This window comes from Panonychus citri, unplaced genomic scaffold (genome assembly GCF_014898815.1).
Source record: "Panonychus citri isolate SS breed McGregor unplaced genomic scaffold, ASM1489881v1 Contig00011, whole genome shotgun sequence".
In the NCBI taxonomy this organism is placed as follows: domain Eukaryota; kingdom Metazoa; phylum Arthropoda; class Arachnida; order Trombidiformes; family Tetranychidae; genus Panonychus; species Panonychus citri.
Genome location: NW_026515416.1, coordinates 329,558 through 343,861, shown reverse-complemented (window position 1 = coordinate 343,861; position 14,304 = coordinate 329,558). Strand labels below are relative to the sequence as shown.

At 32.9% G+C, this 14,304-nt stretch overlaps 5 protein-coding genes across 9 annotated transcripts; 3 read left to right on the top strand and 2 right to left on the bottom strand.

Annotated features, from left to right (window-relative positions):
• The first annotated feature begins 154 nt into the window (after nt 1-154).
• LOC128390952 (5-formyltetrahydrofolate cyclo-ligase-like) lies at nt 155-2,216 on the top strand. Of its 4 annotated transcripts, none has more exons than XM_053350787.1 (5): nt 155-327; nt 483-578; nt 703-836; nt 995-1,116; nt 1,861-2,216. In XM_053350787.1, the coding sequence occupies exons 2-5, from the start codon at nt 486-488 to the stop codon at nt 2,076-2,078; spliced, it is 567 nt and encodes a 188-aa protein (XP_053206762.1). In that variant the 5' UTR covers nt 155-327; nt 483-485; the 3' UTR covers nt 2,079-2,216. The 4 variants fall into 4 exon arrangements, with proteins under 4 accessions (XP_053206762.1, XP_053206745.1, XP_053206738.1 ...); XM_053350770.1 differs by having other exon boundaries at nt 415-578; XM_053350778.1 differs by having other exon boundaries at nt 156-361.
• On the bottom strand, nt 2,149-5,000 carry LOC128390873 (chondroitin sulfate synthase 2-like). Its single transcript, XM_053350649.1, has 2 exons — nt 3,188-5,000; nt 2,149-3,105 (listed from the first exon to the last, which is right to left on the bottom strand). Exons 1-2 carry the CDS (start codon nt 4,864-4,866, stop codon nt 2,241-2,243), a joined length of 2,544 nt encoding a protein of 847 aa, XP_053206624.1. The 5' UTR covers nt 4,867-5,000; the 3' UTR covers nt 2,149-2,240.
• A 61-nt stretch (nt 5,001-5,061) lies between these two features.
• LOC128390892 (caseinolytic peptidase B protein homolog) lies at nt 5,062-7,811 on the bottom strand. 2 transcript variants are annotated; one of them, XM_053350668.1, is made up of 4 exons: nt 7,682-7,811; nt 7,067-7,394; nt 6,410-6,988; nt 5,062-6,319 (listed from the first exon to the last, which is right to left on the bottom strand). In XM_053350668.1, the coding sequence occupies exons 2-4, from the start codon at nt 7,287-7,289 to the stop codon at nt 5,310-5,312; spliced, it is 1,812 nt and encodes a 603-aa protein (XP_053206643.1). In that variant the 5' UTR covers nt 7,290-7,394; nt 7,682-7,811; the 3' UTR covers nt 5,062-5,309. The 2 variants fall into 2 exon arrangements, with proteins under 2 accessions (XP_053206643.1, XP_053206653.1); XM_053350678.1 differs by lacking the exon at nt 7,682-7,811 and adding an exon at nt 7,495-7,639.
• A 1,008-nt stretch (nt 7,812-8,819) lies between these two features.
• On the top strand, nt 8,820-11,299 carry LOC128390941 (elongation of very long chain fatty acids protein 7-like). The gene has a single exon (XM_053350751.1). The coding sequence runs from the start codon at nt 9,763-9,765 to the stop codon at nt 10,609-10,611; it is 849 nt and encodes a 282-aa protein (XP_053206726.1). The 5' UTR covers nt 8,820-9,762; the 3' UTR covers nt 10,612-11,299.
• A 141-nt stretch (nt 11,300-11,440) lies between these two features.
• On the top strand, nt 11,441-14,211 carry LOC128390935 (secreted protein C-like). The gene is made up of 3 exons (XM_053350738.1): nt 11,441-12,723; nt 12,840-13,070; nt 13,161-14,211. Exons 1-3 carry the CDS (start codon nt 12,609-12,611, stop codon nt 13,883-13,885), a joined length of 1,071 nt encoding a protein of 356 aa, XP_053206713.1. The 5' UTR covers nt 11,441-12,608; the 3' UTR covers nt 13,886-14,211.
• Nucleotides 14,212-14,304: the final 93 nt, after the last annotated feature.

Sequence of the window (14,304 nt, the reverse complement as noted above, 5' to 3'; positions counted from 1 at the left end):
TTTTGAGAAAAGAAAATTAAAAACATGTAACAAGTGAATTCGAATTAGAATTTAATTTGAAAAAAGAAAATCAATTCCTATTGGTTGGTTTCATTTTCTTTTCTCTCTCTGTCTATTTTTCTTTCGTTTTAATTTCCCTCCGTTTCTTCAATCAAATGAATTTTTTTTTCTTATTGTTACCAAATTTTAATTTCTAATTTGTAATTAGCAATAATTATCACAACTTCCATTTAATCAGTGATCTTAATCAGCCACTTAATTAGTGAGGAGATGAAATAAAATTTCTATTCGATTGATTTATTTTCATTTCTTCTTCAAAGTGTTTGTGTGAGTGTTTTCCTTGTTTCTTTTCATTACATTGGTGAGAATTGTTTTTGTTTCTTTCTATTCTCAATATTGTTGTTTATTTAATAGGTTTTCTTTTATTCTTCTTTATTTTGATTAATTAATTGATTACCACAATGGTTGACACGGATCTTAAGACTATGAAAAAGGTTTTAAGGTCAGAGATTACTAGTATTCTTAATTCAATGACTGAGGTTAATCGTTGCTCTCAATCCGATGAGATCTTATCAAAGGTAATGTTTGTTTTTTTCTTCTCACTGATTTTACTCATATCTGAATCTAATTTGAATAACTTAATTACCTAGAAATTTTGTTTCTTTTCTCTCAATCTCTCTCCTTCTTTTCTTCTTTAATTAGATAATTAACCATGAAAAATTTAAGGAAAGCCAGAGAATCGCTGTTTTCATTGGTATGCCTGAGGAGATTAAAACTGGAAAAATAATCGAGCAAATCTTTAAGCTTGGTAAAAAATGTTTCATTCCAAGGATCATGTAAGTATATTGATATTAAATTACTCAATTGATTGAATCTTAATCATATAAACAATCATTTCTTAAATTACCAAAAGCATATTTTGTTAACTCTTTGTTTCAAAATCAATCAATTGATTGAGACTAATTTATTGGGTTTTTCTCTACTTCTTGAAAAGCTTAAAAAGTAAACATATGGACATGGTAGAAATGAAATCATTGGAAGAGATTGAAAACTTGCCAACAATTAAATGGGGAATCAGACAACCTGAAACTGTTACCCGAGAAGCCATGGACGATGGTATGGAAATTAGATAATCAAATTTATTACAAATACCACCCATCAAATAATTAGATTACGTATTATACAGCAATGAAGCTGTGAACCACTAAAATACGAAATATGAAAGACACAACCTTAATTCAATCAATGAGATTTCACCCCTGAGATTTTACTACTAATCTTCGGAAAAAATATCCCATACAACTTTCCAACTTAACTAATATACATGTACTTGTATATTCAGTGACCATTAACAAGCTTTGACCGTTGTGTGCACATGTGAACGTCGGTACGATATGCAAGGTGTATTTTTTTCAACAGGGAAAAATTTATTAATTGTGCCCATGAGAATTGGAAAAAACTACAAGTGGATTACATGTAGTACTATTACTACATAATTGACACAGAGAGTGAGAGAGAAAAAAAATCAAGTGAATTCGCTTGTTGGAAAGAAATGTCTCTCTCTCTCTCTCTCTTGGCCTTTTCCCATAAGAACAGTGAATATGTATTTTCTCTTGAGAGATTTTAAATTATTATTATCGTAGTGTTGTTAGGATGCGATTATTTCACACCAAACAATATTCTCGACCATAGTCATCACCCCACTAATCTATTACTAATTAAATAACAAAATGATTACGATGATGAGAATTAAAATTCTCACATTTTTTTAACTTCACCATCATCATAATCAGTATATATTTTTTTTATTCTTTTCTTAATTCAATTATTTTTCTTTCTATTGAATTTCTCATCATTCAGGTGGACTTGACTTTATGATTGTTCCCGGAGTCGCTTTTGGTCCTGATAATTCACGATTAGGACATGGTGCCGGTTATTATGATAACTATTTCGCCCGTTACAAGGCAAAATTTAATCGTCTTCCCTTTTTAGCTGGAGTTTGTTTCAAAGAGCAAATACACAATTCAATTCCAATGGGTCAATATGATGTTTATGTCGATCATGTAATTACTGGTTAATTTAAAGTGATTGTGATATTCACACACACACAAAAAAACGGACGAAAACAAATGAATAGAAATCATCAAATTGTAATTGTTTGATTTTTTCTTTAATTAGTTAGATTAATGGGAAAATAAAATTAGCCAATAAGCTAATTTATCTTTCATCATATTGCTACATTATGGTGACCAATCAATTGGTGCATTTGACTTTTTATAATTAAGTATCAAATTAGCCATTTGAGCTTTATTGCCTAATGAATAAATTAAGGTTTTGTTACACCAATTTTTGGTGTATTTATCAGCATCCAGGTCACATTTTTCTTGCCGATATCGTAACTTAAGTTCAGGTTCAATTGATCGTAAAATATGGATCGACTTGGAGGATTGGCAATTCGATTGGAGAAAAACTTCAAGTATATCGTAATTAATTAGCTGTTGATTAACCGTTGATAATGATGAAGGTGGAAAAACTGCTTCAAAAGCTTTCTCAAAATCGTCAAGATAAAAGGATGCGTGTCGATAATCAAACCAATTGAATAAACCATTATCTTTATTGATTCTCCAAGAATCAGAAAGACCTGAAGATCCAGGGCGAAGATTATATTCTTGAAAAGCGATTGGAAAATAAACCTGATGATCTTTAATTGTGTTCAACTGGATTCGAGATAAATAATCACTGGTGATCAAAGTGTTGGAAGATAAAATAACCACAATGGAATTGGTTAAAGTTGATGTGAATCTTTTCCTGAGAATCATTAACAATCCTAAATCAGTTGAGGTTGAATAGCTTTCGTTGGGTTCCCTTGGAATTGTTGAAAGTAACAATTTAATGTTGGGATATTTTGTCTTCAATGACAATCCCATTGACATAACTCGTCCGTAACCAGAGGGTGGTGATGAATTGTGAGTAATTAACGCAATGATTAAAGCATAATTATGGGATTGTTGCTGTTTCTCAGAGCATAAATTAACATATTGATTTATAAGTGAAATTAAATCACCAACCTCAGAATCTGATCGCACGGGAACAATCAAAGAAATTCTGTGAAAAACAAACAAGAGAAATTTAATTTTCGCTAATCTTTAATTGCGATCAAATTAAACAAATTTCTATGTTTAATTACCTGTTCTGTTCAGTTGAAAATGGAATTGAATCAATTATTGTCATTGGAACTAAAGGTTTAACTGCTTCCAGACGAATCTTAATTGGCGTTAATTGGATTGGATTATTTTCATTGTGAGTGTTGAGAGGATAATCTTTAATTAACATTTTGTTGGTAATTAAAATATCAAGAATATAATCTAATCCTCGGTTGGCATCGAATCGACGATAAACATTAGTGATTTTTATTTCCTTTCCCATGGAACCAAAGTTTGGATATTTCGTGTTCAACCAACGAATTGCTAGAGATTCAATTGATTGTCGATCAACTTTCTCAGCTTCATTTTCCACCCTGAGAACATGGAAATCATCAGCCATATAGATAATTCCATTCTCTTGATAATTCCAATGAATTACATCAAATCTATCGATTGGATCATGACAAGTTACAATTGCAAAAGGCCAATTAGATGATGATGATGATGACCAATGGTTATTTTTTATTTTTCCATTTTCACCATTTAAATTTCCATGTTTATCTACAAATGAATTTATTTTCACATTTAATTGATGTAATTGTCGTAAATTGTTGTTGAGTGATGATTGTAAATGAAAATGGTGGACATTGGCATAGACTTTGGTTGTAAACAAAGGATAGATGATTAAACTTTTACGAAATGAAATTGGATCGAGAAAAAGTTGATCACTATTATCAGGTAATAATCGATATGAGTTGATTAATGATTGATTACAGGAACGATAAAGGCACTTGAGGTCATTTCCACATGAGACAATTAGTGAACTGCTAATTAATAGACCAGATTGAAAATGATACAATTGATTTTGATCAATTTTCGGTGAGAATGATAATTCTGATGAACATGGATCACTTTTAACTCTTTGATTATTATTATGATTTTGATTGTAATTGTGATTGTGATCGTAAAGATGATGATGAACATTTTCAGTATCAATTTGATGAGCAGGAGCAAAAATATGTTGATTAATTGACAATTGGTCAACTAATTGTCTCAAGTAATCACCTTTCACGTAACTGTTATCGTTGATGAAGAAGATGAAATTATAAGCTCTTAATTTACTTTTTACTTTACCAGGATCAAAAGACGAATCTAAATGATTAAGAATTCGAGTCAACAAAGGTTCATCCGATGGTGGAAGATTAATTAACGAAGAAGATGATTGAGTTAATTGTTGTTGCTGTGAATTTGATTCTTTAAAAAACAAAATTCTATCCCCATGTTTAGATAAAGTCTCATTTAAAAGGTAACCTAAATTACCAAAGGTTTGATCACTTGTAAGAACAACAATTAACAATTTCTCATTAACATCTAATTCCTCTAATACAAAATGAGGTCTCTTTGAATTATAGGATTTAAATTGTTGTTCATTTGATTGACTAGAACCATTGGTTAAAGGTAATTTGACAATTGGATTATAATCTGAGTTGATTATCTCCTCAAACCAATTAGATGATTTAGATGAACTGTCATAATTAACTGACGATGTTGATGATAATATGGATGAAGAGGTGAAAGTTAAACACTGATTAAAAAATGGGACAATTAGTGAAACAATAAAGCCCAAAATTAGACCAAACAAAATGGCGACTCGTTTGGACAACGGTGACCATTTAAAGTTAATCAATCTAATTGGTTGACGGATGAGATGGTTAATCGTCATGATCAAATTGTTTGGCACATTGAGGTTTGCACTTGGGAGAAAAGAACAATTAAAAACAATTGGAAACAATTAGGTAAAAGTTGGAATCACAATCATAACAATTAGACTAAATCTCCATGTGATGGTTGACCTATGGACTCTTAGCAACCATTTGTTTACCAAAGTATCGGCGCTTTAAATGAATAAGAGAAGGTCTAATTGATGGAATTGTTTAATTACTTTTGAAAGAATTAAATAAATGATATTTACAGTTAATTTATCTACAGATGATTGGCCTTGGATTAGAAGGAGAATTGGAAAGGGAAAAGATTGGTGGTAGAATTAGAAATCGAAAAGTAAAAGTTAATTGTGCAACTTGAGAAGATGATTAACACTTAATAAATTGTTTACTTTTACTTTTTGTTTTCTATTATTTATCAATTAATTGAGCAAACGAAAAGCAATTAACTTGATCGGAAAAATTTTCCGGGTTTTTTTATGTTCATTTTCAGGTGAGATTTTGGTTTATCGTTTTCATCTTTGGGTTTGTCTTCGGTAACGGTGAGGTGAACCTCGTATCCACTTGCGATTAATCCTGATTCATATGCTTCGGCTAATTGATTAACTACTTGACGTTCAATTTCATGTTTAATACTTCGAGCACCATAATGAACATTGTAACCTGAGGTAAGAAGCTGAATTACCTCAGAATCCCAGGATAATTTGATCTCATGTCGTTCTTGTGCTCGTTTAGACCAACTTTCCAATTCTTTAGTTACTAATTGGTTAAGTTCAATCTCGGAAAATGGTAAAAAATAGACCATTTCGTTGATTCTACCGAGAAATTCATCACGTCGAAAATGTGACTTTAAAATGGGCCGAACTATTTTCTCCTTGAAATTTTCTGAAACCGTTACATCACCTAGGGAATTGGAAATGTCAGTTTCATTTAGATTTAATTTCTTCAGTGATAAAGCTCTGGCCTCTTTTCTCAATTGCAGTCCATATTCAGCGATCTCATCACTGGCAAGATTTGAGGTCATTATGAAAATCGCATCTTTACATTCAACTGTCGACCCTTGACCATCGGTAAGTCGACCTTCGTCAAAAAGTTGTAACATGATTGTTAATACATCAGGATGAGCCTTTTCAACCTCATCAAATAAAACAACAGCATTTGGACATTCTTGTAATGCTTTGGTCAATTGTCCACCCTCTTGATAGCCAACATAACCCGGTGGAGAACCGATAAAACGAGAAACCTCTGCTTTCGATTGAAATTCTGACATATCCAAACGAATGAAAGCTTTCGAATTGTTTTGATGAATATATTTAGCTACTTGTTTAGCTAATTCTGTTTTCCCAATTCCCGATGATCCAAGAAATAGAAACACCAATGGATGATCCTCATCAAACCAACCATTTTCCTTACGTCTAATTGTTGAAGCGACAATGGAAATAGCAGCTTCTTGTCCTAGAATCAAAAGAAAAATCTCCAACCATTAAAATTAATTGCAGTTTAGAATATGAAGAGAAGAATGAAAGAAAAAAAATTACTACCAACCAACAATAAATTGTTTCAATCTTTTCTCGAGAGGGAATTTCCTCCTCTCTTCCATTTGTCTTTTCTTTTCAAGCTCCTCATATTTGGCTGAATATCTATTCAAATGGTCGACCATTAATTGATTTTCAGGGTCAATATAATCAATCGGTTTATGGCCTAATTTATTGGCGTAATAAGGATCAGCTCCATTATCGGTTAGCACCTTGACAGTTTCCAGATCATCAATCAGAATTGCATAATGAAGAGGTGTACAACCTTCGTAGTTCTTGCTCGGCCTGAGAAGTATATTGAATTCACTTCGTCTTACTTGAACTTTAGCTAAATCATTAGCACTTCGAATGGTATAATAATCTTCGATGTTTACATTGGCACCCAACTCGATGAGATATTTAACGATTTTAACATTACCGTTAACAGCGGCAACATGAAGAGGAGTCCAGCCTAAAGGATGACGGATATTAACATCGAAATTGTAACTTTCATGGATAATTGATTTAACTGTTGATAAATCTCCAGTTTGACAGGCTTCAAAGAAAAGAGCAATTTTTGTTGATTCTTTAGAATAGTTGAAAGCATGAACTGTAAAGAATAGAGAATAAAATAAATTAGAGAAATTGAAATCTTAGAATAACAAGAGAAACAATTGATTCTTTTTACCTGTAACTAGATCATAATGATCTTTGAATAGATAACCAATCGATAGAAATGAAGCAAAATACCAAAGTTTAGGAGAAAATTTGTCAAATAATCTACTTTCTTTTCGGTGGTTATTTGATTGTCGATTAAATTGCCTCCATTGTCTTGAGAAATTGTTACATTGACTTTCATTAGAACGTAGTAACTTTCTAACAAAAGCTCGGTTGACAATCAACTTGAACATAGTAACTTGATAATCCTCTGATCACTACAATAAACTTGAACATCAAATCATTAACCAAAAATCAGCTAATTATTCCCAATCAATAAAATCCATTCCAATGAAAACCTACAATGAAAAGAAAAGAAAAGAAATCATTAAACCTAACTGAAATTGAGAGAAACAAATTCAAGAAAGAGACATTATAAGATAAACAAAGCACAATCACCACACAAGTCAATGAAAATGACGATGAACAATTAAAAAAATCAACCAAAAACAATGAAACAGCAATTAAATTAATTTAAACTCAACAAATGAGTAAACTGAACAATCTAATAAAATAATTAAAAATCAAGTTCACTTGATATTCCCATCCAATTAGACGATAGAAATAAATGAAATTAACAACTTACAATCAAAATATAAACATGTCTATGGCCAAACAATACCGCAATTAACTAGATTAATTAATGAATTAATTATTAAAATGAGAAACAATTACAATTAGAAAATCAGTCAATCAGCTGAGAAAAATTCCAAATTGTGTTATTTAGCCTTCGCAATAGTTTCTACCAAGAGGAGGCGCTACAGTCGAACAGTTGATTTACATGTTGATTTAATTTTCCATTAGAATTTTTATCAATTGTTTTGGTTTAATTGTTACTCTTTTTTAATGGATATTTACAATCGTGTTAATTATTTACAAGCAATAGCTCAAGAATTGAGTAAAAAGGAAGACATTGACCAGTTAAGATTGGCCTCATTTATGGGTTACACTTGTAAAGAGATTTGTTTGAAAAATCAAGTGGCTACTTTTGGTTGGGATCCAATTAAAAGGCAATCATGTAAATTGTGTTTCTCTTCATTAATTGTTAACTCGGATGGTTATGATCCTGTGCAATTGTCATTGATTAAATCTTTCCTGGTAATAAAGTGTAAACAATGTGGCTACCGGCGGAAAATTAAGGTTTCAAAGGAGAGAAGAAATTACTATGAGAAGCTTATTTTCGGTGATGGAAAATCAACTGAACTAATTGTTCCCTCTAAATCTACATTGGAAGTTGAATCTCGAAAGAAAAAGAAAACCACCGACATCAGTTGATTAGATTATTCTAAAAAGTCTTGCGAAAATTGTTAACACAGTAAATCCACTAACTACTGCAACAATTAGAAAAAGTGACTTTAAATTTCTTGCTGTTCGCTGAGCCGTTTGAGCTTTTTCAATTTCACTTTGACCTTTTTGGATGGAATGAAGATTCTGATCTGCCATTTCCTTTATATTAACTACCGTCTCTCTGGTTTCGTAAACATTTTATCGCTGAAAGTTGATTATTATTACCAGAGATAAAAAATATTACAGTACGAATTAACTTCCACATAGAGAGCGACAATTAGTTGTTGAATTGTGATGAAAAATTACAGCCAATTTATTAAATTTTTCACTAATTGTAACATTGTATTTATTTTCTCTCCAGCTAAACCAACAATTGTCCGTTTTCATGTTTGGCTTTTAAGTTTAGATTCAATTGACGAAGTCTCAATGGTAAGTCTTCATTTTCAATTCGTTAGTGATGTTAATTGGTATCACTTGAATATCATAAGAGGTGTTCACTAATTAAAGGGTGTTAAGGATAAAGTGTTTAGATTTTTTTTCTTCTTCTTACACTTGTACTTTCTTGTCTTTCTATTGTCACTTGTTTACCTGGTCAAGGCAAGAATAAACTCCTCATATTCTGAACACTTTATCCTTAACATCCTTTAGAAGGAAAAAGTTTGAAAATGAATATCTCGATAGCCCGAATTGATAATTTTATGATTTACAGTTTATTATATTCCCTTAAGACCCTAAATAGATCGACTTTATCCATTGAGCATTTTTCTGTCCTTCCGTCGATTAATGGCCGCTCGAAGTGAGAGCCGCCGAAATTTAATTTTCTGCTCAATTTTAGAGTTTAAACCAAAAAAATTGTCCTTTTCTTTAGCCAGATTGTGATTTTTTTTTGAAAAATCGACTCTCTCATCTCTAAATGGCCATGATATTTGGTTTTTCGGTGAAAAAAATTAATTATTTTGTTGAATTTAGCTAAATTGAATTAAAAAGTTTAGAGAGTTTTCGTGCATTAAAATCAATGCAGTAAAATTCATATTTAGACATCGCTCACTCTAATAAAAATTTTGGAAACTAATCATAATCTGACCAGAACTTAATTAATATCATTGAACAGATCAGTTAATCACCATTAATTTAAGCTATTTTGCAAGTCCCTGAGTCCAGAATTTTTGGCGCTACGATCGTTCAAACTTTTTCCTTTTAATTAGTGAACACCTCTTAATTAGATTTTAATCTACCTGGTAAATTGTCATGTTTTCTCAGTTGCATTTTACAATTTCACTTTGTAGAGTAATATTTTTTACTACTGGTACTATTGTACCAGTTTAAATTAAGTTAAGTTCATTTGTGATTGTGAGAAGTTCAAACAATTTATCGCTAATTATGATTGAAATGATCAGATATGTTTTCCATGATTTCTGGGAAACTGTTGGCTCTTCAAACTTGAGTTGGTTTCCAACATTAAAAGGTGGACCCTGGGCGATTCTGTGTATTATTGGTTGTTATTTGTACTTTGTGACCAATTTGGGACCTCGATTGATGAAAAATCGTGAACCATTTGAGTTGCGGTCAATACTTTTGGTCCACAATATAATAAAGATTATTTTATATTCTATCGTACTCATATTAGGTTCATGGTGTATTGATGGAGGCTCGAAAGCTACCAAATGTGAACTATTCAATTTCGATGGTGATGATTTGAAAACTCGTATAACTATTTCAATAGGACTGGAATATTATCTCCTTAAATATTTTGACCTAATGGACACAATTTACTTTGTCCTGAAAAAGAAAACCTCTCAAGTGACCTCTGCCCATCTTATCCACCACAGTCTCATGCCTTTACTTTTCTACGTGGCTTATAAGTTCTGCCCAAGTCTCCATTTGGGTTTAATTCCAATAGTCAATTCTTTCATCCATTTTCTAACAGCAACTTATCACATAATTTGCACTATTGATCCCTCGCGGAAACATATTTACCGTAATTGGGCTCGTTACCTTTTCCATCTTCAAATGATACAGTTTGTTTTCTTCATCATCATTTTCTTGAACATGGTTTATCTCATGGAAGATTGTCCCTGTAGTACTTTACTGGCCAGTTTCTCAATCTGTGTGACCACAATTTTCCTTGTCTTAAATGTGGTCAGTTGGTTGAAAATTGGTTCGCTCATTTGTGTACCGAATATGCATATTGATTCACAGAAAGAAATTAATAAATCAAAAGTAAATTAAACATCATTTGATACAATTGATGCCTTTTTAATGAATTGATAATAATTTCAGCTTTTTGTCGGAAACGGAAATGATGAGGTACCAATAAAAAGTACAACTCGTTTTGTTTGCACAGTTGTTGGAAAATTTCCAATGGAAATCAGTCAATCAGTTGAGAAAAATTCCAAATTGTGTTATTTAGCCTTCGCAATAGTTTCTACCAAGAGGAGGCGCTACAGTCGAACAGTTGATTTACATGTTGATTTAATTTTCCATTAGAATTTTTATCAATTGTTTTGGTTTAATTGTTACTCTTTTTTAATGGATATTTACAATCGTGTTAATTATTTACAAGCAATAGCTCAAGAATTGAGTAAAAAGGAAGACATTGACCAGTTAAGATTGGCCTCATTTATGGGTTACACTTGTAAAGAGATTTGTTTGAAAAATCAAGTGGCTACTTTTGGTTGGGATCCAATTAAAAGGCAATCATGTAAATTGTGTTTCTCTTCATTAATTGTTAACTCGGATGGTTATGATCCTGTGCAATTGTCATTGATTAAATCTTTCCTGGTAATAAAGTGTAAACAATGTGGCTACCGGCGGAAAATTAAGGTTTCAAAGGAGAGAAGAAATTACTATGAGAAGCTTATTTTCGGTGATGGAAAATCAACTGAACTAATTGTTCCCTCTAAATCTACATTGGAAGTTGAATCTCGAAAGAAAAAGAAAACCACCGAAATCAGTTGATTAGATTATTCTAAAAAGTCTTGCGAAAATTGTTAACACAGTAAATCCACTAACCACTGCAACAATTAGAAAAAGTGACTTTAAATTTCTTGCTGTTCGCTGAGCCGTTTGAGCTTTTTCAATTTCACTTTGACCTTTTTGGATGGAATGAAGATTCTGATCTGCCATTTCTTTTATATTAATTACCGTCTCTCTGGTCTCGTAAATATTGTTATGGATGAACTGCATCAACTTTTCATTCTCCTTCCATGTTTCTTCCAATTGCCTTTGGAAAGGAAAAAGAAAACAAAAAAAAATGGAAAAGACAAAGAAAATGATCAACAAGCGAAATTCAAACTTCTCTAATCAACTAGTTTACCTTAAAGCAATTTGATTATCCATGAGACTTCCAGTTGATTTTTTCGCTTTCTTATCAATCAGTTGTTCATGTTGATTGAAAATCTTCTCAATCTCCGGTTGGAAAGTAAACTCCCAATCATAAGTGAAATACTTCAACTCATCCATTCCGAACTTGTAATAATCTGATGTTGGCTCTTTATCGGCTAACGAGGACCTGATCAAATTCATCAGCCGAACAATATCACTTGACTCCTCTCGAATGTCCTTTAAACTTAAATAGATCCAAGTTTTATTCTCTTCGCCACTTTGAAGGACCAAAGTGGCCAATTTGAGCTTCCATTTAATTAAACTTCTCTCAAGCTCATTGAATTTCCAATTAACCGATGCACACCATTCAACCAACACACAATGGTCACTTTTGGCCATAACAATCAAGGAAAACTTTCAACTCACCAATACCCGAAACCCACCGGAAGGAAAGGACCAACGAAAATCAGAAACTCGAATCAAATCCATTCAATCAACAAAAATTCATCAGTCAATTAATCAACAAAAACCAGATCAAAACAAACATAAACAATTTTAATTTCTCAAAAGTTATAATTGAGCAACAATTAGAGTAAATTGTCAATACAATTCCCAATTAGAATCCTTATCCTCAATATATTGTTATCCACTTAATTTTGTATAAATTGTAGGATAAACAAAGTGTAACATTGATTTGTAATTTTACAATAATAAGCTAATTTATATATACCTTTTAACTGGGATTAATTTGATTGTTAATCAATTCTATTCACTATGTCTGTTAATTGTGTTAATTTGTTAGTTGGTTAAAAAGCAAATTTTGTTTCCTTTTTTTTTTGGGGCTTCTATTTGAATTCAATTTTTTTCTCATTTAATTTTGTGACCACAATTAAGTTATCAACATGACAATTTATTTGGAAAACAATTTATTAGACAATTATCAAGTTTTCGTGTTAGGATTAGTCAGCATGATGGGATTAACTGTCACCCTGATGATGTGCGCTTGTGGTAAACAAGGTAAGTGATTAAGGAGATTGAATTAAGTTAATTGGTCGATTCTTTAACTCGATTATCATCGAATCAAAATTTGATTTGATTGTTGTTCCATTGATTTTGATCGATAACTTTTTCAGAAGAGAATAAACCAGGAACGGGACCGAACGCGGATGCAGAGATTGGAAAACAGGGAGTGCCCGAAGCTCAACAAGCGAGTCAAATGCCTGGAGCACCTCCGATATCAACAGTTGACGCAGAAGCATCGGGAGCGACATCACAGGCCACTTCGGCTATTTCAGGGGTCGAATCAGGGGTTGGTTCAGCTGTTAGTCCAAGTGGAGTTCAAAGTAACGTTGGATCACGAATGTGTAAGTTTAAATTGCTCTTGAAATTTTGAAATCGAAGTTTTTTTTTTTGATCTTTTTCTTTGGTTTGTTTTATTTGATACTCTCTTTTAGCGTCCGCCGTTGGTTCAGTTGTAGACTCAACGATTTCTCGAAACTCAGCTGTTAGCAGTGCTGTGGGTTCTTCTGTTGTCTCTACTATTTCTGGTGTCGACTCTCGGGCAAGTGGAGCAAGTTCAATGGGTTCAACCGCTGGTTCAACTGTTGACTCTCGAGTTGGTTCAGCCATGGGCTCAACTGTTGGTTCTACCGCTGGATCGGCCATGGGTTCAACTGCAGGATCAGCTATGGGTTCATTTGCTGGATCAAATGTAGACTCTCGTGTCGGCTCAGCAATGGGCTCAACTGTTGGCTCTTCAATGAATTCAAACGTTAATAGATCATCGGTTGGATCAACAGTCGATTCTCGTGTTTCCGGTGTTTCAGGAATCGCATCATCAAACGTATCCGGTATTTCCTCCGCTGTTTCCAACACCTCTCGAGTCTCCAATATTTCAGCCGTTGACTCTCGAGCTGTTTCTGGTATCGATTCCAAACAAACTTCAGCCATGTCACAGTTGTCTTCACGTCCATCCAATGTTCCAAGTGCAGTAGCGTCAAAAGGTTCAACCACCGGCGCAGTAAAATCTAAAGGCTCGACCGTCGGTGCATCGCCATCAAAAGGTTCGACTGTTGCTTCATCTCTATCGAAAGGCTCAACTGCCGCTTCGAATGTTGGCTCAACCTTATCCAAAGCATCGTCCAAGTCAAAAGCCTCAAAAGGAGGATCTAAAATGTAACCCCCTCACCCACTCAGCCCAATCTCCGCTCTCCCATTCCAACCATGAAACAGGAAAAAGAGGGAAAAACAAAATCCACTCCACAGAAAAAAAGATAAGTTCACAATTCCAAGTTATTCCAACTCATTGGATCAATAAAATCACCATGGTGAAGATCAAAAGGGAATCCATGATAAATTTTTCTTCTCTTTCATCCTGTTCCCCCCAAATAACAACTGAGACAACTCTATCTTCTTGTCTATCTTCATTTATCATCAACATTCTAATTATAATAATATCAAATTCTGCTCATGCTAAGAATCGGGAATCTTTTATGTAATCGAACAAAAAAAACCGAAAAATCTTCCCTCCCAGTAAGAAATATCCTCCTTCCTCTTTCTAACCCTCTGTCTATCTCATCCACGTCTCCCTTTCACCTT

Coding starts and splice junctions, on each gene's coding strand:
- LOC128390952 (XM_053350770.1), top strand. CDS start 462: ATGGTTGACACGGATCTTAAGACTATGAAAAAGGTTTTAAGGTCAGAG. Junction 837..994: donor TGTTTCATTCCAAGGATCAT/GTAAGTATATTG, acceptor CTTCTTGAAAAG/CTTAAAAAGTAAACATATGG. Junction 1,117..1,860: donor CCGAGAAGCCATGGACGATG/GTATGGAAATTA, acceptor CTCATCATTCAG/GTGGACTTGACTTTATGATT.
- LOC128390873 (XM_053350649.1), bottom strand. CDS start 4,866: ATGACGATTAACCATCTCATCCGTCAACCAATTAGATTGATTAACTTT. Junction 3,106..3,187: donor TTTTCAACTGAACAGAACAG/GTAATTAAACAT, acceptor TGTTTTTCACAG/AATTTCTTTGATTGTTCCCG.
- LOC128390892 (XM_053350668.1), bottom strand. CDS start 7,289: ATGTTCAAGTTGATTGTCAACCGAGCTTTTGTTAGAAAGTTACTACGT. Junction 6,989..7,066: donor TCATTATGATCTAGTTACAG/GTAAAAAGAATC, acceptor TATTCTTTACAG/TTCATGCTTTCAACTATTCT. Junction 6,320..6,409: donor ATTGAAACAATTTATTGTTG/GTTGGTAGTAAT, acceptor TTTTGATTCTAG/GACAAGAAGCTGCTATTTCC.
- LOC128390941 (XM_053350751.1), top strand. CDS start 9,763: ATGATTGAAATGATCAGATATGTTTTCCATGATTTCTGGGAAACTGTT.
- LOC128390935 (XM_053350738.1), top strand. CDS start 12,609: ATGACAATTTATTTGGAAAACAATTTATTAGACAATTATCAAGTTTTC. Junction 12,724..12,839: donor GTGCGCTTGTGGTAAACAAG/GTAAGTGATTAA, acceptor TAACTTTTTCAG/AAGAGAATAAACCAGGAACG. Junction 13,071..13,160: donor TAACGTTGGATCACGAATGT/GTAAGTTTAAAT, acceptor ACTCTCTTTTAG/CGTCCGCCGTTGGTTCAGTT.